This window comes from Limtongia smithiae (genome assembly GCF_038497785.1).
Source record: "Limtongia smithiae strain NRRL Y-17922 unplaced genomic scaffold V1518scaffold_11, whole genome shotgun sequence".
Lineage (NCBI taxonomy): Eukaryota > Fungi > Ascomycota > Lipomycetes > Lipomycetales > Lipomycetaceae > Limtongia > Limtongia smithiae.
In genome coordinates, this window is record NW_027117632.1 from 149,968 (window position 1) to 170,633 (window position 20,666).

General features: G+C 56.7%; 10 protein-coding genes across 10 annotated transcripts; 5 read left to right on the plus strand and 5 right to left on the minus strand.

Annotated features, from left to right (window-relative positions):
* The first annotated feature begins 585 nt into the window (after nt 1-585).
* Nucleotides 586-1,370, plus strand: V1518DRAFT_420972 (60S ribosomal protein eL14). Its single transcript, XM_066905114.1, has 3 exons — nt 586-817; nt 927-1,178; nt 1,241-1,370. Exons 1-3 carry the CDS (start codon nt 692-694, stop codon nt 1,289-1,291), a joined length of 429 nt encoding a protein of 142 aa, XP_066757822.1. The 5' UTR covers nt 586-691; the 3' UTR covers nt 1,292-1,370.
* Nucleotides 1,295-3,908, minus strand: V1518DRAFT_420977 (kinase-like domain-containing protein). Its single transcript, XM_066905115.1, has 7 exons — nt 3,232-3,908; nt 2,868-3,175; nt 2,711-2,818; nt 2,416-2,664; nt 2,020-2,366; nt 1,866-1,965; nt 1,295-1,809 (listed from the first exon to the last, which is right to left on the minus strand). The coding sequence occupies exons 1-7, from the start codon at nt 3,650-3,652 to the stop codon at nt 1,522-1,524; spliced, it is 1,821 nt and encodes a 606-aa protein (XP_066757823.1). The 5' UTR covers nt 3,653-3,908; the 3' UTR covers nt 1,295-1,521.
* A 50-nt stretch (nt 3,909-3,958) lies between these two features.
* Nucleotides 3,959-7,111, plus strand: V1518DRAFT_396748 (Aspartate/glutamate/uridylate kinase). The gene is made up of 2 exons (XM_066901816.1): nt 3,959-5,048; nt 5,098-7,111. Exons 1-2 carry the CDS (start codon nt 4,221-4,223, stop codon nt 6,826-6,828), a joined length of 2,559 nt encoding a protein of 852 aa, XP_066757824.1. The 5' UTR covers nt 3,959-4,220; the 3' UTR covers nt 6,829-7,111.
* V1518DRAFT_420980 (Rad51-domain-containing protein) lies at nt 6,984-8,633 on the minus strand. The gene is made up of 4 exons (XM_066905116.1): nt 8,248-8,633; nt 8,106-8,182; nt 7,351-8,056; nt 6,984-7,298 (listed from the first exon to the last, which is right to left on the minus strand). The coding sequence occupies exons 1-4, from the start codon at nt 8,338-8,340 to the stop codon at nt 7,137-7,139; spliced, it is 1,038 nt and encodes a 345-aa protein (XP_066757825.1). The 5' UTR covers nt 8,341-8,633; the 3' UTR covers nt 6,984-7,136.
* V1518DRAFT_420982 (Rec8 like protein-domain-containing protein) lies at nt 8,560-11,090 on the plus strand. Its single transcript, XM_066905117.1, has 8 exons — nt 8,560-8,680; nt 8,742-8,793; nt 8,867-9,002; nt 9,067-9,170; nt 9,224-9,676; nt 9,725-10,288; nt 10,347-10,623; nt 10,680-11,090. The coding sequence occupies exons 1-8, from the start codon at nt 8,625-8,627 to the stop codon at nt 10,808-10,810; spliced, it is 1,773 nt and encodes a 590-aa protein (XP_066757826.1). The 5' UTR covers nt 8,560-8,624; the 3' UTR covers nt 10,811-11,090.
* V1518DRAFT_84549 (GPN-loop GTPase) lies at nt 11,065-12,188 on the minus strand. Its single transcript, XM_066906693.1, has 3 exons — nt 12,055-12,188; nt 11,809-11,999; nt 11,065-11,729 (listed from the first exon to the last, which is right to left on the minus strand). The coding sequence occupies exons 1-3, from the start codon at nt 12,100-12,102 to the stop codon at nt 11,096-11,098; spliced, it is 873 nt and encodes a 290-aa protein (XP_066757827.1). The 5' UTR covers nt 12,103-12,188; the 3' UTR covers nt 11,065-11,095.
* Nucleotides 12,189-12,717: 529 nt separating this feature from the next.
* V1518DRAFT_368289 (DHS-like NAD/FAD-binding domain-containing protein) lies at nt 12,718-13,671 on the minus strand (the record flags this gene model as incomplete). The annotated part of the gene is made up of 1 exon (XM_066901244.1): nt 12,718-13,671. A coding segment is annotated over one exon (954 nt), but the record flags the coding sequence as incomplete, so codon positions are not given.
* Nucleotides 13,672-14,140: 469 nt separating this feature from the next.
* V1518DRAFT_420995 (phosphoglycerate kinase) lies at nt 14,141-15,762 on the minus strand. Its single transcript, XM_066905118.1, has 4 exons — nt 15,518-15,762; nt 15,375-15,464; nt 14,356-15,323; nt 14,141-14,309 (listed from the first exon to the last, which is right to left on the minus strand). The coding sequence occupies exons 1-4, from the start codon at nt 15,585-15,587 to the stop codon at nt 14,190-14,192; spliced, it is 1,248 nt and encodes a 415-aa protein (XP_066757829.1). The 5' UTR covers nt 15,588-15,762; the 3' UTR covers nt 14,141-14,189.
* A 477-nt stretch (nt 15,763-16,239) lies between these two features.
* Nucleotides 16,240-17,040, plus strand: V1518DRAFT_367807 (60Kd inner membrane protein-domain-containing protein; the record flags this gene model as incomplete). Its single annotated transcript, XM_066901240.1, has 1 exon — nt 16,240-17,040. A coding segment is annotated over one exon (801 nt), but the record flags the coding sequence as incomplete, so codon positions are not given.
* A 333-nt stretch (nt 17,041-17,373) lies between these two features.
* Nucleotides 17,374-20,602, plus strand: V1518DRAFT_84698 (uncharacterized protein). The gene has a single exon (XM_066906694.1). The coding sequence runs from the start codon at nt 17,683-17,685 to the stop codon at nt 20,341-20,343; it is 2,661 nt and encodes an 886-aa protein (XP_066757831.1). The 5' UTR covers nt 17,374-17,682; the 3' UTR covers nt 20,344-20,602.
* The last annotated feature ends 64 nt before the right edge of the window (nt 20,603-20,666 follow it).

A 20,666-nucleotide genomic window follows, 5' to 3' on the forward strand; every position in this document is an offset into this window, starting at 1 on the left:
TTTTTACTTCGTGTTGTATTGCCCCTATTCTGCGCGCGCGTTTTGCCTGCTTTGCTTTCCATTTGATTGATTTAGTAAATTTCAACAACCACATCATCACACTGCAAACTCAGGACAGGACACGCTTCAGACAGAATATCGGTCGCATGCTGCCGCCACCCATAAGAGATTATAGGCTAAACCTCAGGCGACGGCTCTCGAACGCAAATTATAGTCATCATAAGGAGTCGCTGCCAGAGAGAATAGTGATCTGCTGTTGTCCTTCAAGAGCGGTGACGTAAGGAAATAAGAATATCTTTATTCAAGACTTGCTAGCTAGAGTCGAGACCCATGCAAGATAGTCATCGCACAGGTGAAGAGTCCGGTCGGAAAGAGGCGAAGGAGATCCAGTGCGCAAACAGGCACTGAGGCTTAAAGGTTACGGAGCAGCCGAACTGTGACTGGGAGATGGAGCTGGGAGGGGATAGAGGAGCCTGCGCTAGGAGAGAGAAAAGTTAGGGCTGAGCCCTACAGTGGTGCGTGACTGCGAAAACGTGCGAGCTCTCCACATATTCATTCACAAACGCGGCGCCGCAACCAGCGACGAAGCCCTCCCAGCGTCAACTTCACGAACAACTCCAGCCGGTACCCGCTTCCTTAGCAGCACCGCTCCCTCCACCAACCCACACCTCACACATACAAGTTTCGCGTAATGTCGGAATCCGTCATTAAGGGAGCCAAGTGGCGTCTCGTCGAGGTCGGCCGCATCGTCCTCATTTCCAAGGGCCCGGCCGCTGGCAAGCTGGCTACCGTCGTGGAGATCATCGACCACAAGCGGGTACGTCTATTCTCAACAGAGCATTCACGATGCCATTCCGCTCGGTGGGAATGATGAAGATTTTTGGTGTCGTCTTTAGAAGATTGCACATGCTGATGGTTTGATTTAGATCCTTGTCGACGGCCCTACCACTGGCGTCCCCCGACAGGAGCTCGCTCTCGCTCACGTTACCCTCACACCCCTCGTCATCTCCAAACTTACACGTGGTGCTCGTGGTGTCACCGTCGCCAAGAAGTGGGCCGAATCCAACATTGACGAGAAGTGGGCGAAGAGCGCGTGGGCTCAGAAGATCAAGAGCCGTGAGACCCGATGGGCACTTACCGACTTTGAGCGGTTCCAGGTCCTCATCCTAAAGAAGCAGGTACGTTTATACTTTTTTTATACTGTTGATCTCTCATGAATGTCAACGCTAATACCACTCAGAAACGGTACGAAGTCAAAAAGGCGCTGGCAAAGGCCAAAAAGTCGGCGTAAATTGGACGGAGTTTTCTATTGTACAATTAATAAAACTTTATGTCGTTGTATTTACGAATAGAAAAGTTATTCATCATCATCCAGTCTCCTCGTCGTGCATTCATTACGCCTAGGTTTGATACGAAGTCATTTCTATAAATCGCACCATAGGAGCACGCGTTCATTCAAGAGAGAGGCACCACTGGCGCAGTAGAAAGCAAAACAACAAACGCATCGCTGACATCAAAAATTCAAAACATTGTTCGGAACGGGGCAAGCAAGTTCTGCTCGCGTGCGCCGCCATGACTGTGGCTGGTCTCGTTGAGCTGCGAGTTCTCCAACACCGACAACGCTTTGGAGTGGCGAAACGTGAACCCGACAAACGCGCCTCGGCTCATTTTCTCACTCGAGTCCGCCATCTTTTCCAGCTGCGCCTGCTTGTCGTGAACTTCCCTGTACTTCTCCATGTCTTCTTGGTTGGAGAAGTCGTCAAAGTAGCCCGTGTCGACATCGGAGTCAAGTTCAGGTACAAATGGCGGCTACAAAGTCTCAGAACGCGGATGACAGATTAAAACGAGTAGGATTGTTAACTTACGTTGACCTCACGAATATGCGCCCAATTGACTTCATTGAAATACGGGTGGTTGTGCACTTCGTGAATTGAGTGCAAGCGGTGCTGCGAGTCTGCGATCAATCTGCGACGACATGAGCATAGTCCATTCCGTCACGTAGAGCTCGCTGGTACTTGCCTTGTGATGAGATCCCACGTACGGTCGCTAAACACGACCTGGTTGTTATCATAAACAGGTCTTCTTAATACCTGCTTCCAGCATCGCAAATTCGAGTATGTCTCGTTCGACGTGGCACCGGTAAACGGCGGGTAACCACAGAGAGATTCAAAGAGCATGCATCCGAGCGACCAGTAGTCAATGGTGTAGTCGTACTGCTTGCCCTCAAGAACATCGAGCGCCATGTAATCCGGCGATCCGACAACAGAGTTCGCGTAGTTGAGATCTTTCTCACGCAAAGATCGATACAGCGATTGGCGCTCGGAGATGGAGCGGTAGGCAATAGGCATATTCTTCACTGCATCGAGCTGTTCACTGTTAGTTCTAGCTCAGGGTAAGTACTTAGATGAGGCTTACTCTAACGCGCATGCTCTCGAAACGGTCCTTACTCAGCGCACCAGCAGACAATCCAAAGTCGGTCAACTTGACGTGACCAGTTGCGTCAATCAAGAAGTTCTCAGGCTTCAAGTCACGATGAATGTAGCCGAGTTTGTGAAGACTCTCAACCGCGCTGAACATCTCGCTGATATAAAATCGCGCATGGCGCGAGTTCAGGGTGCCGGTGTTGTTGAGAAGCGTTCGGTAGTCGCCACCAGGGACGTATTCCTAACAAGTTAGATTGGAGCACACAGTAATGTGAAAAGGGTCATACCATGGCCAAATAAATGCGCTCAGGATCTTGGAACGCGTACAGTAACTTCACGAGCCATGGCGAATTCGCAGTTGTAAGAATGTCCCGCTCTGTCAGCACATGACGAATCTGCACTGATTAATATCTCTTCAGCCAGATGTGATGCAGTGCGACATACCTCATCAAGCTTGAATAGCAGCCGTTTCTTCATAACCTTCAACGCACAAATCTCCTTCGTATCGTGCTTGCGCGCAAGGTAAACATATCCATATCCGCCCTGGCCAACCTGCGTGAGAATATCGAAATCGCCATAACGCAGACGTGTACGTCGCTTTCGCAGATAAGCACGCTCACGGCCGGTATAATTACGCCACTGAATCAACTGCTCATTCGACGGCAGATTCGCGGTCGACTGTTTGAACTTTTGTAGACGAAGCTGACGGTTGTGCAGGTACGTCAGCAAATCAAAATAGTAATCAAGAAAGACTGAAAAACATGTTAGCACAAGCAATAATCATGAAAGTCCACAATAGTAGACACACAAATTTGTGAGGCATTGACAAGACGCTTCGTTTTAGGATCGTTCAACTTGCGAAGATCTTCGGGCGACAACGCAGACTCGCGGAGCGAGAGCGGGTATCCGTTCATCGACATGGATCCCACATCCGACGCCGTCGTCTCCACAAATGGATTATGATTCCGCGCAGAGCCAAATTTCTGACTGTTATCAAGTCTAATCACCGATGTGATGTCGTCCTGGTTTTCGTTGACCGTCACCAACTTCGGGCCAGCGAGAGAGCCAGCCTTGAGCGATGGGGTGTTCGATGCTGACATGTAAAAATTTCCGAGGCTCTTAGAAATAGAATCAACAGATTGGTTCTCGCCAATATGAGACTCCGGGTTGCGCCGCGGCGACGACGCCTGCGAGTACAGCGGCCGACCTTGTGGTGTTGGTAGTGGCATTGTTGGTACCGTCACAAAGATCGCAGATGCGTTGAGCGATGAGGAGTCGCGAGAGTAAAAGTTGTACTAAAATCAGAGATTGCGGTGTAAGAGCTACTCCAAGTGGGCAAGTCAGCCTGATAGCCAGAGTGGTGCGGAGAGATAAGGCGAGGAACTTTGGACACGACAGACGATGAAGTGCGCGTACGTAAACAAACACCAGTATGAAACTCCCAATGTTCACGTGTTCTGGTTGCCACGGCAACGAGAATCACGCTTCACACCATCTCCCGCTGCGAAACCGCACTTTTTTTTTTTCAAGGCACTGCTTAATATGTTGGACTTTTACTTTTACATTTTTTTTGCACCGTTTTGACTGATTTTTTTATCCGACGCCTTGTGGAGATAAAAATTTTACGCGGGGAGGTCTTCATTTTGAGTTCGCGGTCTGACGTCAGTCACGTGGGACTCCAGTGCAAAAAAAATCTCTAGTCATCGTTACTCTTGTTCGGTCTTCTATAAGTCCTGTTGCGGCCCTCACTCTTTCTTCATCCTCTTCGTCCTTGATCGAAGAGATTTCCGAGTGAAGATGATATCTGTCGCGCGCCTTCGTCCTTACGGCGCTGCTCGCGCTCTCGCTGCGGTCCGCGCCAGTGCGTCCAGCGCTGCCGCCGCGACTGCAACTCGGCCCTTCTTATTCGTGTCACATACCCCTACCACCTCGACATGTCGCTACAATTCGACGCGGTCGACTGTGATTCAGCTGCTGAACAACATTGGTAGCAAACGCGAGGTCGAGCAATACCTGCGGTACTTCACCTCTGTCGACAGCCAGCAGTTTGCGGTTATTAAGGTCGGCGGTGCCATTATCACTGAGAATCTGAACGAACTCGCCTCGTCACTAGCGTTTCTCAACCACGTCGGCCTCTTTCCTATTGTCCTTCATGGAACTGGTCCGCAGATCAACGAGATCCTGGAAGCAGAGGGCGTTGTCCCTGACTATATTGATGGCATCCGGATCACCGATAGCAAGACCATGAGCGTTGTCCGTCGATGTTTCTTAGAGCAGAATCTCAAGCTTGTCGACGCTCTCGAGAAGCAAGGTGTTAGAGCGCGACCTATCACTGGCGGTGTGTTTACTGCGGAGTACCTGGACAAGGAGAAATACGATCTAGTCGGAAAGATCACGAAGATCGACAAAACCCCAATTGAGGCCTCCATCCGCGCCGGTGCTCTTCCTATTCTTACCAGTTTGGCGGAGACCGAGGATGGCCAGATTCTGAACGTCAACGCTGACGTTGCAGCGGGCGAACTTGCGCGCGAGATACAGCCTCTGAAGATTGTGTATCTCAACGAGAAGGGCGGTCTTATGCACGGCGAGACCGGCGAGAAGATCAGCATCATCAATTTGGATGAGGTAAGAGCAGTCATTTCATTTGCTGGTATTCAGGTACTAATGATTTTAGGAATACGAAGGCCTCATGAAGCAACCTTGGGTTAAGTACGGTACGAAGCTCAAGATCAAGGAAATCCACGACCTTCTAATGCACCTGCCTCGTTCTTCCTCGGTGGCCATTATTTCCACTGGCGATCTTCAGAAGGAGCTCTTCACCGACTCTGGTGCTGGAACCATGATTCGCCGCGGTTACAAACTCATCACTCGTAACAGAATCTCTGAGTTTCCCGAGGGTACCCTCGAGTCCGTTCTCCTCCGGGATCCCGGATTTAAGAGCGACACGAGCTTGGTGAAGGCATATATCGGTTCGTTGGAGAGCTCAACGTTCACCGCTTACTCCGACGAGCCATTTGAGGTTCTCGCCATAGTTCGCGAGACGCCGGGTTCTAACGTCCCCGTCCTCGAGAAGTTCACAGCGTCGAAGGAAGGCTGGCAGAACAACGTGACTGATAATGTCTGGGCTGCAATCCAAGCAAAGAACAAGGCGTTCCAGTGGGTCGTCGCCGAGGATAGCGAGCGGGCGTCATGGTTTTTTGACCGCGCCGACGGTTCGTTCGTGCACGACGGCAAGATCCTGTTCTGGTACGGCGTTGAGGATCCGGATAAGATCACCCGGTTAATGAAGGATTTCATCAGCGAGAGTCATGCCGCTACACCATCTAGCCGGCATGTGTACGGTCACCAGGTCCGTCTCTTCTCCACGATGTCGAACCGCTCTCACTTGGTGACCGGCAGATTTAACCCTAACCAGAATAAGTCTGGTGTGCGCAGTTACTCGACGGCACGTACATCCAAGGTCGGCTTGATCGGCGCGCGTGGATACACCGGCCAGGCTCTGATCAACCTGATCAATAATCACCCGAATCTCGAACTCGCGTACGTGTCCTCCCGAGAACTGAACGGCAAGGACGTCGCCGACTACACAAAGTCGCCGCTGAAGTACACGAACCTACAGGCTTCCGACGTCGCAGGCCTCGAGAAGAGCGGCGACGTCGACGTGTGGGTTATGGCGCTGCCCAATGGCGTGTGCAAGCCATTTGTGGAGGCTATCCAGTCGGTTGAGAAGGGCAATGGCGCGATCGTCGATCTCAGTGCCGACTACCGATTCGACAGCACCTGGGCGTACGGCCTTCCTGAACTCGGTGACCGCGCTGCCATCCGCGCAAGCAAAGCCATCGCGAACCCTGGCTGCTATGCCACCGGTGCGCAGATTGGTATCGCGCCTCTGCTACCCTTTGTTGAAGGCCAGCCTAATATCTTCGGCGTGTCAGGATACTCCGGCGCGGGCACGAAGCCGTCGCCAAAAAATGACATCAACCAGCTTAGCGACAATTTGATGCCGTACGCCCTGACAGACCACATCCACGAGCGCGAGGTCTCGGCACACACTGGCACTACAGTGTCGTTCATCCCCCATGTTGGCCAATGGTTCCAGGGCATCACCCTCACAATCTCCGTCCCGCTTTCAAAGAAGCTGACCGCAGGCGACATCAAGACGCTGTACGAGGAGAAGTACGCTGGTGAGCCGCTGATCAAGATCACACCAGAGATTCCGCTCGTCAAGGCTATTTCTGGAAAGCACGGTGTCATCGTCGGCGGATTCGCAGTGCACTCTTCACAGCCTCGTGCCGTGGTCATATCGACGATCGACAACTTGCTCAAGGGCGCCGCTACGCAGTGCCTGCAGAATATCAACCTTACTCTGGGATACGATGAGTTTGCCGGTATTCCAGTGCTATGATGCTAGCATTTCGGAAATGAGGTTGTGTACGACATCGAGATCCTGGCGTTAAATGGGGTAGCGAGGCGGGTGTTCCGGAGTGCTTTGTAGCGACACAAGATTTTGCATGAGAGACCGGTTCGTTCACGCTCATTTACTATCCAGCGAGCGACTGATTTTTTGAAGGAAAAGTTTTGTTTTGTTTTCGAAGCGAGCATTTAGAGATTAGTAAAGTAAGCAAAAATATCAAACCACATCAAGTAGATGCAAACATGCAAAATCAAGCAACAATACACCAATAATGATACAACATAAGAGTAAAGTGGCGTTTAGTCGTCCTCGTCCTTAGGGTCGCCAATACCGTCCTCGTTGATTGTGAACACGCAGTCGGACTCCGGTAAGCATGGCGAGTCGTATACCTTGCATATGCGCTGCTCGGCGCGGCCTTTCTTGAGCGAGAGACGCGTTGTTGAGGCATGTGCGAGGATGTTCTGCAAGAGGTTAGAATGTGGAATTGTACAATGAGAGCGGGAGGATACGTACACCACCAATAGGCTTCTTGGGATCAGGATTGTACATATTAGCTTGGCCATCTACTTGCGCAACGACTTGGTTTGTGATGACTACTGCGACACCGAACTCGTCGGCAAGCCGTTGCAGTGTTCGCAAGAACCTGGCGACATGAGTCTGTCGTGCCGCGAGTTCACCGCGACCACTGAAATCGGTTCTGTAAAGAGCCATAATACTATCAACAATTAGGACAGAAAAACGAGAGTTTGCCATGAGCGATGCAGCTTGGTTGAGCAGTGTAAGCTGATGATCGGCGTTGTATGCGCGTGCGTATGCGACGTTATCGAGGACTTCTTGGCCATTCAATCCAAAACGCTGAGCAATAGAGAGCAAGCGTACAGGTCGGAACGTGCCTTCGGTGTCGATATATAGGCACTTGCCTTCGCCACCGCCCATGTCGATGGGAAGCTGGCACGTCACAGCTAGCGTGTGACAAAGCTGACTCTTGCCTGTCCTGAACTCACCAAATATCTCGGTGATCGACCCGGTCTCTATACCGCCTGCTAGTAACGTATCGAGATTCTTTGATCCGGTAGTGATCGAGATTAATTCACTGCGACGGTGATGGTACTCGGTTGCAGTGGTGAAGCCCATAGGCACAAGCTTTGATGCCTCGGTCAATAGCTTGTCTGCCTTCGCCTCGGAAATACCCTTGATTGTGCAAAGCTGTCGTTTAGGTCTGTTTATAACGTCAGCTGAGGCACTCCATGCGGTGGCGAGACACATACGTATAAGCGACAGCCTCGACGGTGTTCAAACCGGCCTCGAGAACTTTCCGTAGATCTCCGGCGGTGATTCCATTACCCTAGATTGTCAGCGGCATGTCGTAGACGATCTCTCCACGGCAGTAAAGAAGGAAGAGATGAGTACCTCCAGCGCGCTCAGCGGCGTCGGTCCGCCAGCCGCGGGTTCCTCGACATAGTCTGGCGTCTCGGCAAAGCTCTCTTCCATAGTCTGTGACATTGTGTTGGATGCAGACTATTTTTTCTGTTGGGAAAGTTGTCTTCTAGGTGGAGTGGTGCGGAAGGGAGTTAGGAGGAGGAAAGGCGAAGAGAAACAGCGCGGCGATTCAGCGCGCGCGCGACTAGAGGAACGCAGGCACAACAAACGAAACAGGGTAATTTGACGCGTTATCACGTGAAAACGCGTCGCGTCGTTAGGTCTCGTCTCCCACCGCGTCTCATTTGCCTCTCCGCCGAATCGATCTCTCCCACGCGCCCCAACGACACACGCGGCGGCGTTAAAATATGTTCTATCCCGACGACTTGTTGCAACGTCAGCGTCCAGGCTTGGCGACGGTTTGGTACGATCCGCGAGTCTGGTTTACGCGTCTAGTATTGTCCTACTAACCTCTACGGACGTAGGCTGGTCGGCACGTTGGGTTCGAAGTCCTCGTTACGAAGGGTCCACCGGAAAGCACGTCGACTCACTGCTCATCTTATAGCAGCGCTGATCATGATGTTCAATTTTCTAACAGCTGAACGTACAGGACATCCTACGCGTATCGATTACGAACGTCTGCGAAGTTGTGATCAACCCGCCGCAACCGCTCGCACTGCGCTTGAGTTCCTTTTTGCTGCGTGGCGTCACGAGTATCTACGAGCAGCAGTTTCAGTCACTTGTTTGTCCGTCATCGAGTCTAGATTTTTGTGTGGTGGGAGGAGGAGTGTGCTAATGCGGCTGTTGTAGCCGATTTGTCAAAAGCATGCTCGCGCGGCGCCCAGTTCAAAGCGTCGCGTGCGAATGCGGTTACCGCGACCCAGGAAGAAGTCATAGCAACGACTGGAACCAGGAGGGATGCTGGGTAGACAACAACTTACTGATAACTACTACTAACACTCTTCACAGACGCAACTTGTTGCTGTCAGACGATCCCGCGTTCTCTATCTACTTCGGCCTCCTCCCGACCCTGCCGCCCGACATTTTTTCCTCTGATCCATGGACGACCGCTGCTAACGACCCTGGTCCCGACGAAGAGCACAAAGAATTCTTACTCCACTCTGTCGATTTGCTATCCTCCGACGACCCGGCCACGACCGCGTCGACATACCTTCCAACGGCTCGCCGGGACACGGTAGATGCGGCGGGCGATGCGATGCTGTTGCTGTCGAGTAGTGGCTTGGCAGGCGAGAAAGATGATTTTGGGCATGTGTCATTTGAGTTTGGAGAGGAGGGGGATATAGTTGATATTCCCGAACCCGCCAGCGGCGGCGAGTCACCGACCGAGTACGCCGAAACGCGTGCGCACGATTTTAACGAGAGATATGATGACGAAGCTGACGTACCGAATGATTACTACGTGAGTTATCCTATTTTCCTGTGTATCGTTTCTTCTAATGATGGATAGCCGCCGCAAGACGGCGATGGAGATGTTGTGTTCACCTACGACCGAGCTGGCCACCGCCTCGCTACTCCGACCTATTCATCAGCCCCACTTCTCCTCTCAGTCGCGCCACCTGATGCACCACCCGCGAAACGACGACGCATCACAATACAAAAGGTCCAAATTGACGAAACGACGCAACTCTCCTCCACCACGCTGCGCGAACAACGCGATGAATATGCAGCTTCCATGGCAGCTCAAATCGTTCTCTCTGACGCACGCCGACGGAAGCGCTTTTTACGACACCATGTCGCAGGCTGGTTCGTATACGGCGTGCGACCAACCGCCGCGGGGCGGGAAGCTGCTCAGAGTCGCCTTGGGTTTTATGACATCCTCCGCCGTGAACACGAACTTGCGCAGCGCGAGGCACGAAAGCGTAGGAGCGTGCCCGGTGACGACGCAGAGCTTGGGCGGCGTGAATATAACTATGACCGTGATATGGACATCGGCACGGATTACTATCCCCCCGACGACGGTGGGGGCATGTTTGACGTCTTTGGTCGCGACGACGACGGCGGAAGCCTCGACGTGCGGATGACATCATATTCGCTGATCGGCAACGTGAATGCTAAGATTGTGTGTGTAGGACATCGAACTCGCGCGACAGAACTCGCTCGACGACCGCTACGCAAGCGGTTCCTCCTTGCTCCCCTGGAACCTAAGCGGGACGGGAAGCTCTTTACACGCACGACAGTCTGCCATCTTCACCGCCACCAAACGTGCCGGCAGCGTTGGTGCGAGTAGCCCGCTTCCGCCGCGACGCCGTGGCTCGTCAATGCTGCCGTCCGGCCAGGAACGGCGCGGAGCGTGGCAGTTTCGGAACGGAGTTGATGAGGAAGGGTCGGAGATTGGAGAGTTTGATGGTTGCGTCGTGTAGGCTGACTGATGTGATAAGTTGAGAGAACTGACTGGGATACAGATATCGATGACGCGCCGATGCAGGATTACGTTCCCAACAATGAAGATGAGCTGGACGATGCTGAAATAAGCCAACATGAGCGCGAAACCCGCAATTTCTTCGAGTACTTCCTTCCCCCGCCCTTCTCCTAAGCAGTGTCCCGCTAACATCGCCAGCTACCTGACAATGAAAGTCGATCTCGCGTCCCCACACGCCTCCGCACAGCAACGCATATCTTTCGACGACCTCATCGGCCCAGTCGACAACTCCCGTGGTGTCGCCGCCGCCGCATTTTTGCATGTTCTCACGCTCGCCGAGAAGGGCGCTGTCGCAGTCGCGCCCGTGGCTGGGTCTGTTGAGATAACCCTGCTGTGAAACACGCCATTGCGTGTACGATAGTGTGTTGATATAATACAAGGATTTTCTATATACATAAACTACTCCATCCGTCCCCCCGCGAGCTGGGCCAACATCTCATCCTCGCCCATGCCATCACCCTCATTTTCTTCAAACACCTCGTCATTCGGCTCCTTTGGCTCCTGTGCCTCCGCCCACTGCGTTACATCGTCGATGTACGACAACACCGTCGCGACGGACTCCGGCTTCGACGCTTCGAGTGGTAGGAATTGAACCATTCCGAAATCATCGATAAGATGCACGAGCGCGGAGTTGAGTGCGTAAAACTTCGGGTTCGTATGCGCGTTCATATCCGCCGCCAACAGCGTGGGTTCCGGGTTTAAAAAATGTTTCAACTCCCTGCTACTCACGTCGTGCTTTACCGTATCCACTTTGCTCAGCACGTTAATATGTGGGAGCTCGAGCATGATCATGGCCGACATGGCCGACATCACGCCTGCAAAGAATTTCGGCTTATCGACGATGAATGGAGCTTCGAGGAGGTACGTTGCGCAGAGGGAGAAGCCTAGCGTTTGCGTTAGGTGTTTTGCGAGGGTGGGCAGCACTGCCACGTGCGTGTACAGCTCTATTTGGCCCGGACAGTCGAATATCAGGAATTCGTCTTCGTAGTCGCCGATTTCCTCGTCGAGCCAGTCCAGGTGACTTAATAAAAACCTGTCCCCTCATTAGCCCGCATTCGCAGAATCTCCTCGCGCTTGGCCTTCGGATTGCAGAACAGTGGGTGTGTGCTTACTCAAAACAGTATAACAGCCCCCCATTCGGCCCGAACGCCATCTCCTCCATAACGTCCTCAAGCGAGATAAGATCCCGGATGTCAACAGTGAACTCGTATTCCCCTGGTTCGGCTGCCGGGTCGAGGTTGACGAGGTGCGCGCGGCGTTTGATGCTTTGGATGTAGTTTAGCAGCGCCGTACAGAAAGTACTCTGCGAGGAGAAGGTGTTAGTAGCGCAGAGGGTCAAGGAGAGTAGAAGCAGGTACCTTGCCGACGCCGGCTGGTCCCAGGACCATGACTCCTACTCTTGACATGCTGCAAGTATGTTGATCGTTGCTAATTGCAGTCGTCGTACGCGAACATACGAGCCTGCGAACGGGCGTTGGGACTAATCGCGATGGACGAGCATAACTCGCGCCGCAAACCTCACCGCCTCCCCTATCACCATTGTATGTATGCCTTTACCGACTCTTCTGTTAACACTGTAAAATCCCAGCCCACACATCGACCGATACACAGAACCTCAATATACACTTGTGTAGTCCGTCTATTCCACCGCCGCCCATGTAACCAGTCTACACGCTCTTCCTTGTTGTCTTCTCTGCAGGTGCGGTGTTCGTCTTTGCACTCTTGAAGAGCCCAGTAATCTTCTCGTTCTTTTTTGTCGAAGATATGGGGAGTTCCTTCTTGACCAGCGCGGCGGTGGTGGTTGCGGTCGTAGATTTCGCGGGTTTCGCGACCTTTTCCCTCTTGACGACACGCGTGGCGATTTTGGAAGTTGTGGCTTTTGTCTTGCTCGGCGATCTGAGCGCCTTTGTGGACGCCTTCTTCCCTAGTTTCGATTTCGTCGCCGCAGCATTCGCAGCCTTCGCCTTAGCAGCCGCGACCTTCGCCTCCTCCTCCCTCCGTCCCCGCTCGCCAACCAAATTCTCCTCCCTTTCCACAATCCCCGGAATCAACTGACAATCTCCCATCAGCAATAAATCAAAACATCCCTCAAACATTTTTCCCGCAGGGGGCTCGTCCACATCGTTGACCCATACGACCGTTCCGCCCGCAAGATGTACCGCGTGCGCCATCTCGCGCACGATGCGTTTCACACCGGGTATTTTCAGCGACGTGCCAACGACAAAGAGTGCATCGGGACGGGATTTGAGATCGGATGCGGACACAGCGCCGATGGCGTCGGCGTCGGGGTTGAATTCATTGTATAGCACGATGCGCGGCCGCAGGCGACCGATGCCTTGTGTGCGTTTTCCGACGACTTTGCGTACCGCATCGAATTCAAGACACTCGCCGCACTCTGGAGACGTGCCGCGGGGCGGTGTGCTTGACGGCGCCGGGGAGGATGCGCCGTCTGTGTCGGATGCGGGGTCCTGGCCCGAGAAGATGGAGGGGTCAAACGGACCTAGCCACCCGCACTTTGCACATACCATGGTTTGTAACCCGCCGTGTAGCTGAATCGTCCTTGGCCACGGTGCGCGCAGAGGTAGTGGCACTTCCGTCTGCAGCCCTTCCAGACCCACCTCAATGCAATCCACGTTCTGGGTATACAACCGTAACAACTTCTTCTCCACCGCCAAACGCGACAACATGCGATGAAATGGCGTCGAAACTTCCTTCGCCGCGACGCTCCGCGCGTGCAGATCACTCACCATGCTATGAAACATTCCTGTCGTGCCTGCGTCCGCGTACACAGACGAATCGAACAGGGATTGTCCCGTCGCGCCCTTGAGCTTGTAGTCGGTCTTCAAGGTAGAGAATAACCCCGTGGTCGCGGTGCGGAAATCGGGGATACCAGCATTGACGGAAATGCCGGCGCCGACGACTACGACGACGCGCTTTGCGCGAGTGAGTGCGTCGTGAAGGGTCGGGCCGAAGTGGGAGTCGTCGGAGGGAGAGGAGGAGGAGGAGGAGGAGGAGGAGGAGGAGGAGGCCTCGTGAGTGAAGTAGTCCGCGATCCGGAAGGATCCACGACATCGCGGTCGATCGCTCGCCTTTGACGGCGCGCGTTTTCGTTTCTTTGTCGGTAGCGCGGGGGTGCCGTTCTGTGTCGTGGTGTCGAGGACAATGGTGTCGTCGTCCGCGTTATTGTTGTTGTCCTCAGTCTTCACATTACATTTTCTGTCGGCAGCGGTGCTAGGAGGGCTGTCAGCGACGGCAATGGCCTGGCGTCCGCGCACGATGTGCTCGTCTAGTGTACTCTGCATCGTGCGAGCGTACGCGCTGTGCGAGCACGAGTTCGCGTGTCGGGGTGGGTGGGAAACAAGGGGTCCTCCTCTCTCGGCTGCGTTCTGGCGCGCCGGAGACTCCAAGTTCAATCCGGGTAAATCGCCAACCCCGCATTCTTAGTTTGAGGAAAGTCCAACATGTGTCAATTTACACTATATACGCGTGGCAGCTACTTGTCCGAGAGCGCGGCAACACCGGGTAGGACCTTGCCCTCGAGCAGCTCGAGAGAGGCGCCGCCGCCGGTGGAGACGTGGGAGATCTTGTCCTCCGCGTTGTACTTCTTGGCGACCTGGGATTGTTAGCAGTGACAAAAGAGCGAAGTGTGGGAGACGTACGGTAGCGGTATCACCACCGCCGATGATGACGGTGGCGCCGTTGGCGCCTGCGGCGATGACGGCGTCGAGGACGGTCTTGGTGCCGTTGGCAAAGCTGTCGAACTCGAACACACCGGGGGGACCGTTCCAGAGAATGGTCTTGGCCTTTGCGACGGTATCCGCGAAAAGCTTTGCGGACTTCTCGCCGATGTCAAGACCCATCAGGCCGTCGGCAATGCCAGTGGCATCGGTGGCGTAGCCGACGGTCGCGTCCTTGGAGAACTTGTCGCCGGTGACGTAGTCGACCGGGAGGACGACCTCGACGTTGTTAGCCTTTGCCTTGGAGAGAATGTCGCCGACGATCTTCGCGCCCTCCTCGTCGTAGAGCGAGTTGCCGATCTTCAGCCCCTCGAGCGCCTTCTTGAACGTGAAGGCCATGCCGCCGCCGATGATGAGCATGTCGACCTTGGAGATGAGGTTGTCGATGAGCTGGATCTTGTCGGAGACCTTTGCACCGCCGAGGATGGCGAGGAAGGGGCGATCGGGGCTCTCGAGGGCCTTGGCGAAAAAGTCCAGCTCCTTCTTGACCAAAAACCCGCTCGCGCGCAGTGGAAGCTCGACACCGACCATGGAGGAATGGGCTCGGTGTGCGGTGCCGAAGGCGTCGTTGACGTAGACGTCGGCGAGGGAGGTCAAGCTCTTGCGGAAGGCCTCGACGGCTTCCGGGGTGGACTTGACCTTGACGCCGTCGATCTTGGCGGAGCCCTCCTCCTCAGCGTGGAACCGCAGGTTCTCGAGGAGGATGATCTCGCCGTCCTTTGCGTTCTGGACGTAGGACTCGACGGCGGGACCAACACAGTCGTCAAGGAAGGTGACCGGCTTGCCGAGGAGCTTGGAGAGCTCCGCGGAGACGGGCTTGAGCGAATACTTTGCGGAGACCTGCCCGTTGGGACGGCCGAGGTGCGACGCGAGCACGATGGTTTTGGCGCCTGGAAGGAGTGAGCGGCGCCGGGCAACACAAGGGGACAACAGAGACACACCCTTCTCGATGGCGTAGTTGATAGTGGGCAGGGCGGCGACGATGCGCTGGTTGTTGGTGATCGTGGTGCCGTCGAGGGGGACGTTGAAATCTGCAGCGCCTTAGCGGGGCAAGTAGCCGGGCATAACCATGGGGAAGACGCACCGACGCGGATGAAGACGCGCTTCCCGGCGAGGTCGAGGTCCGTGATGGCGAGCTTGCTAGTGAGGGACATCGTGGTGACGAATGGAGCGATGGGGCGCGGGATCGGGCGTGCGGAGCAGGAGAAAGGGATTGGGGACGAGGAAGAGAACCCCGGCGCGGGCGAAGAAAGCAATGCTGGGACGCGTGCGGCGCACCCGTGACGCGCTCCGGGGCCGCGCTCTGAATTTTCTCCCCAGTCTTCAGTTCCCCCTCCACCGCCGCCATCACCACCACCCCGCCGCCACAGCATGAGCGCACGCATCGCAGTGCTCCGCCGCGTCTGCGCCGCGCGCAGCGCGACCGCTGCTCGCTGCGCGCACAGCACACAGCGCGCGGCCGCCGTGACAATCCCAGCCCCTCCCCGCCGTCCGTCCGGTCTGCTCCGAGCGGCCCCCGTGTTCTCCCGGCACTCCCCGCACTTTGCGCGCCCGCCGCTCGCGCGCTTCCTGTGGACGCCCTCCCGACGCCAGCCTCCCGACGAGACCCTCCCAGCCGACCCCCTCGACGCGCCGCCGCCAGACGACGCGTTTGTGGACGACGCGACCGCGGACGCGTTCGACGCGTCCCCGGCGGTTAGTGCCGCCGCGGACGTCGCCGGCTCCCCCGTTGCCACCGACACCGTCGCCGCCGCCGCGGACGCCGCCGCGGACGCCGGCAGCACGATCCTCCCTGGCGCGTCCTTCGAGTCGCTCGGCCTCGCGCAGACATGGCTGTACCCGTCCGACGTGTGCGAGCACCTGCTCGAGATCACCCACGACCTGACGGGGCTCTCCTGGTGGGCCACCATCGTCGCGCTCACCGTCGCGATCCGCATCGCGTGCATGCCGATCTACATGCGCTCGTCCGACATGACCGCGCGCACCATGGCCATGCGGCCCGAGATGGAGGAGCTCGCGCGGCGGTTCACGGTCGAGCAGAGCTCGCCGCAGGAGTTCATTGCCGAGCGGCGCGCGCTGATGGCGAAGCACGGCGTGAGTCAGAAGTGGCTCTTCCTGCCGGTGGTGGTCAACATGTTTTTCGGGTTTGGCATGTTCTTTGGGCTGGACTACATCGCGCAGAAGGACTACCCTGATTTCCGGGACGAGGGCGTGCTGTGGTTCCCCAACTTGAACGCGCCGGACCCGTACCTGGGTCTGCACTTTCTCGCGGCGGTGCCGTTTGCGCTGCTCGTGAAGTGGGGCGGCGAGAACGGCATCAACACGCTGAGCCCGTTTGTCACGCGCATCTTCATGGCGATGCCCTTCGTGACGATTTTCTACACCATGTCCTTCCCGGCGGCGACCATTCTGTACTTCACCACCTCGACGCTGTTCACGATGCTGCAGTCGCTGGCACTGCGCCTCCCCGCGTTCCGCCGGACGTTCCGCATGGCCCCGCTGCGCAGAGCGCCCGTCGACAGCGCGGCCTCGGCCAAGACGTTCAGGGAGCAGTGGAACACGGCGCTGGAGGCCGCGCGCAAGGCAGCGCAGGAGAAGCAGAACAAGCCGCCGCAGGGCCCGGCCGCGTAGGGTAGTTTAATTTAACCTAACCCACGCATGGGCCGCGCCAGGCTCGGCCGCCGTAGCGCACCACGTCTCGACGGGCCGAGACGTCCGCGCGGAGCTACGCGACTGCTCACGCGAGGAGCGTGGGCAGCCGCGTGTATGTTCGGGGCTGAACGGGGCGGCCTGCGGAGTGTGATATGGATTCTCAGAACCGCAGCCGCCGTGGTCTCCGCGCTGGGGCATCGCCGGCGCGCACAGACCGAACAGGGTCGCTTGTCGCGACAGCTCGGCCCCGGCTCCGGCCTCGCTACTACTGCACAGTCAAGCCCTAGTGGGCATCACAGCGTCTGGAGAACCCGTGTGTCTTCACCGGCCGCTGCCTTTGCTCAGCGGCCCGGCCACCGGCGACCTGCGTTCTGGCTGTGGACCCACACGGGCTGGTGCTGCCGTGACGCATAAGCGGCGAGAGAGCCGACGTCGCAGACCGCGGTGGCGCACAAGAGACCGGTAACTCCACGAGTCATCAGCGTCATAGCCAAAGTAGGCAACTTCATACTCCCTCCTCTTCCTTCTCCCCTCTCGTTCTTCCTCCTCCTGCTCCTGCTCCTGCTCCTGCTCCTCCTCTGTCCGCGCCCTCACCCTATGTCCGCGCCGGGATCCCTCCACGCAGCGCCAGGGGCCGTCCCCGACCATAGGGTCCGCATCGTCTCCCGCCGCGCGTGTCTCTCCTGCCGCGAGCGCAAGATTAAGTGCGAAGGCATCCAGGACTGCAGGAACTGCCGCAACCTCCAAGTCGCCTGCGTCTTCGTGCCCTCGCACCGCGGCGGCCAGCGCCGTCGACGCTCCACCGCGCCGTCTATCGCAATTGACCCGCCGCCCGTTGGCGATGCGCTGCCAGCCGCGACGGCCCCTGTGGCTATCGCACCGCCGCTCGTAGGCGCACTGCCCGCAGACCCCGCGAAACGGCAACGACGACGACTATCTGCAGGCTCGTCCTCGTCGACGGAGCCCGAGCCACAGCAGCACATCCCCTTATCGCATCCCTCGCCGTCGCATGTGCAAGTGCATCACCACAGCCTGCTGCCGCAGCTCGTCAGTGCACACCCCCCCATACCCCCCTCCGCCCCACTGCCCCAGTCCCAGCCCCAGCCTCAGCCGCCGCTCCTCGGCATCACACTACCCCCGCCTATATGTCAGCGCCCACTTCGACGCACGTCCTCGTCCTTATCAGTGTCTGCACTCGCGCCACCACCGCTAATCGATCCCTCAGTCGTCGCTGCACCGCCGCCGCCAGTTCTGTCCGCCCCCGCGCAGTCGATTACAGTCCCCGCGGACGTGCTCAACTCCATCCTGCGCACCGTCGACTCGCTCAAGCAGGAAGTCAACGCGCTCAAGGCCAGCAGCGCGATACAGGCGGAGCGCCAGCAGAACTATGACTCGGTCCTCAGCGCGCTGCGCGCCGATCTCGAGCTCAAAGACGCGGCGTCCACCACCGCGGCCGTCGCCGCGTCCGCAGCAGCAGCAGCCACGTCGTCAATGTCAACCGCGTCCTCCGCCTCCCCCGCGACATCCACCGACGCGTCGCTCTTCCTCCCACAGAGCATGGCGGAGCACGAAGCGAACCTGCGCGCCGTGGACCTGCCACCCACCGAGTTCATCTCCTTCTTCGTCGACGTGTACTACGAGTGCTTCCACCCCGAGTTTGCGTTCATGTTGCCCAAGCCGTACTTCATCCAGAGCATGAACGTGCACACCGACGCCGCGCTGTACCAGGCCATGTTCTCCATCTCGTGCCGGTTTACAAACACGGAGGGGCTGAAGAACCGCGCCAGCGCGGCCGCGATAGGGTCGCTGTATCCGTATCTGACGGATCCGATGTACTGGGTCGCGCGTGCGGAGCGCTGGATGACGCAGATGACGAACTCCATAAAGCGGCTCAAGACGACACTTCTCCTCGCGTTCTCGGTCGCGTACGACGGCGACCGCCAGCGCGCGTCGGATTTGTTGTCTTATGCCACCGGCATTATCAAGGCGCACAGACTGGATCTGATCGACCAACCCACCGAGCACAACGGCACGCGGTACGCGGATCCCAACGATGGCGGCGCGGTACCCTCTCCCGAACTGCACCACGAGATGCTACCGACCCCGCTCGAGCGCGAGTCGTTCAGACGCATGTACTACATGATATGGGAGCAGCAGGTGATCATCGCGACGACGTGGTCCTCGCCGCAGCACATCCCCGCGTTCCCGGTCGTGATGCGCGTGCCGAGTTGTGAGGGCCAGTTCGCCAGCGGTCTGCGGGATTGGAACGGAAAGTCGTTCGATTTCGACGAGTTTGCGGCTGCGGTGTATTCTGAGAAATTCGAGTTCGTCACGCCGACCTCAGTGACCGCGTTGGGCGTGGTTATCTTCCATTACCAATTCAATTCCTCGTGCTTCCGCCTCGCGAGCATGCGGCTATTGGCCGAGGTTATGCTGCGCACGAACAGAGATATGTCAGACGAGTTCATTGCGGAGACGGAGCGGCGCGTGCGTATGTTGCTGCGGCGGATCTACGAATTCCGGACGGACATGAGCGTGCACATGACCCTGTTCATGACGCACCAGGTGCTCTACACGACATTAATGCTGCTGCACCGCTCGCGCGCGAAGGACAGACTTGTGTTTACGGAAACGCCTATGCCTCTCGACGGGCTCAGTCGGTACACTGAGAATCCCCTCGCGACTGCACAAGCCGCGGTGCGCTCGCGGCAGACCATGCAGAGCTACCACGCGCTGACAGATGCGGCGGCCGCGATCGTGGGGTTGCTACGTGTGCTTGTGGAGTGTCGCGACGGGCGCGAGGACGCGGCGTGTATCAAGGTCGGGCCGTTCATGGGGTTCAGTCTTGGTCTGTGCATCCCGGTGATCGTGAACAAGATATTGCTGGACGGGGTGAAGCTGCCGAGTATCAAGACGTTGCTGAGCGATCTTGCGCTGCCAACCGCGTCGTCTGTTGGGTTTGACGAGCGCGTCGGGGGGTATCCCTCGCAGGTCACGGAGTACCAAGTCCCGGCGCTCAACAGCACTGACAGTATCTCACCAGCAACCGACGAGTTTAGCGAAGACGCATCCCCGCTGGCGGTAGACACGACGAGCGCAAACTCGCTCGTGCTCGCGTCAAGGGGGAAGAATCTGAACAAATCGGACCTCGATTTCTGCGTGCGGTGTATGCGCTTGATAGGACGCATGTGGCGGGGTATGTGGCGCGAGTATGAGGAAAGCGTGAAGTTGGTTGGAAGGATGAATAAGGTAATGTAGTGGTTTGTGTATTTGGGGATGTTCTTGGGGCTATGTGTATGCTTTAGATGGCTGGATAGATAATAGACAGGACTTTTATAGCGTAGAGTCGCGAAGACAAGTCGTCGGGAACTCCGGCGGCGACCTGTGCCAGGCCAAAACCAGGCCAAAAACAGACTAAGCGAGAACCCCTGATAACCACGTGACGTGACGTCAATGCTCTCGGATTCGGATTGCGAGGCGAGGCGAGGCGAGGCGAGGCGCGCACGGCGCTGTTTGGAGGTGTATTTTACGCGCCGCGACACGACGACGCAAGGTAACGGAAGAGGATACATAAGATACCG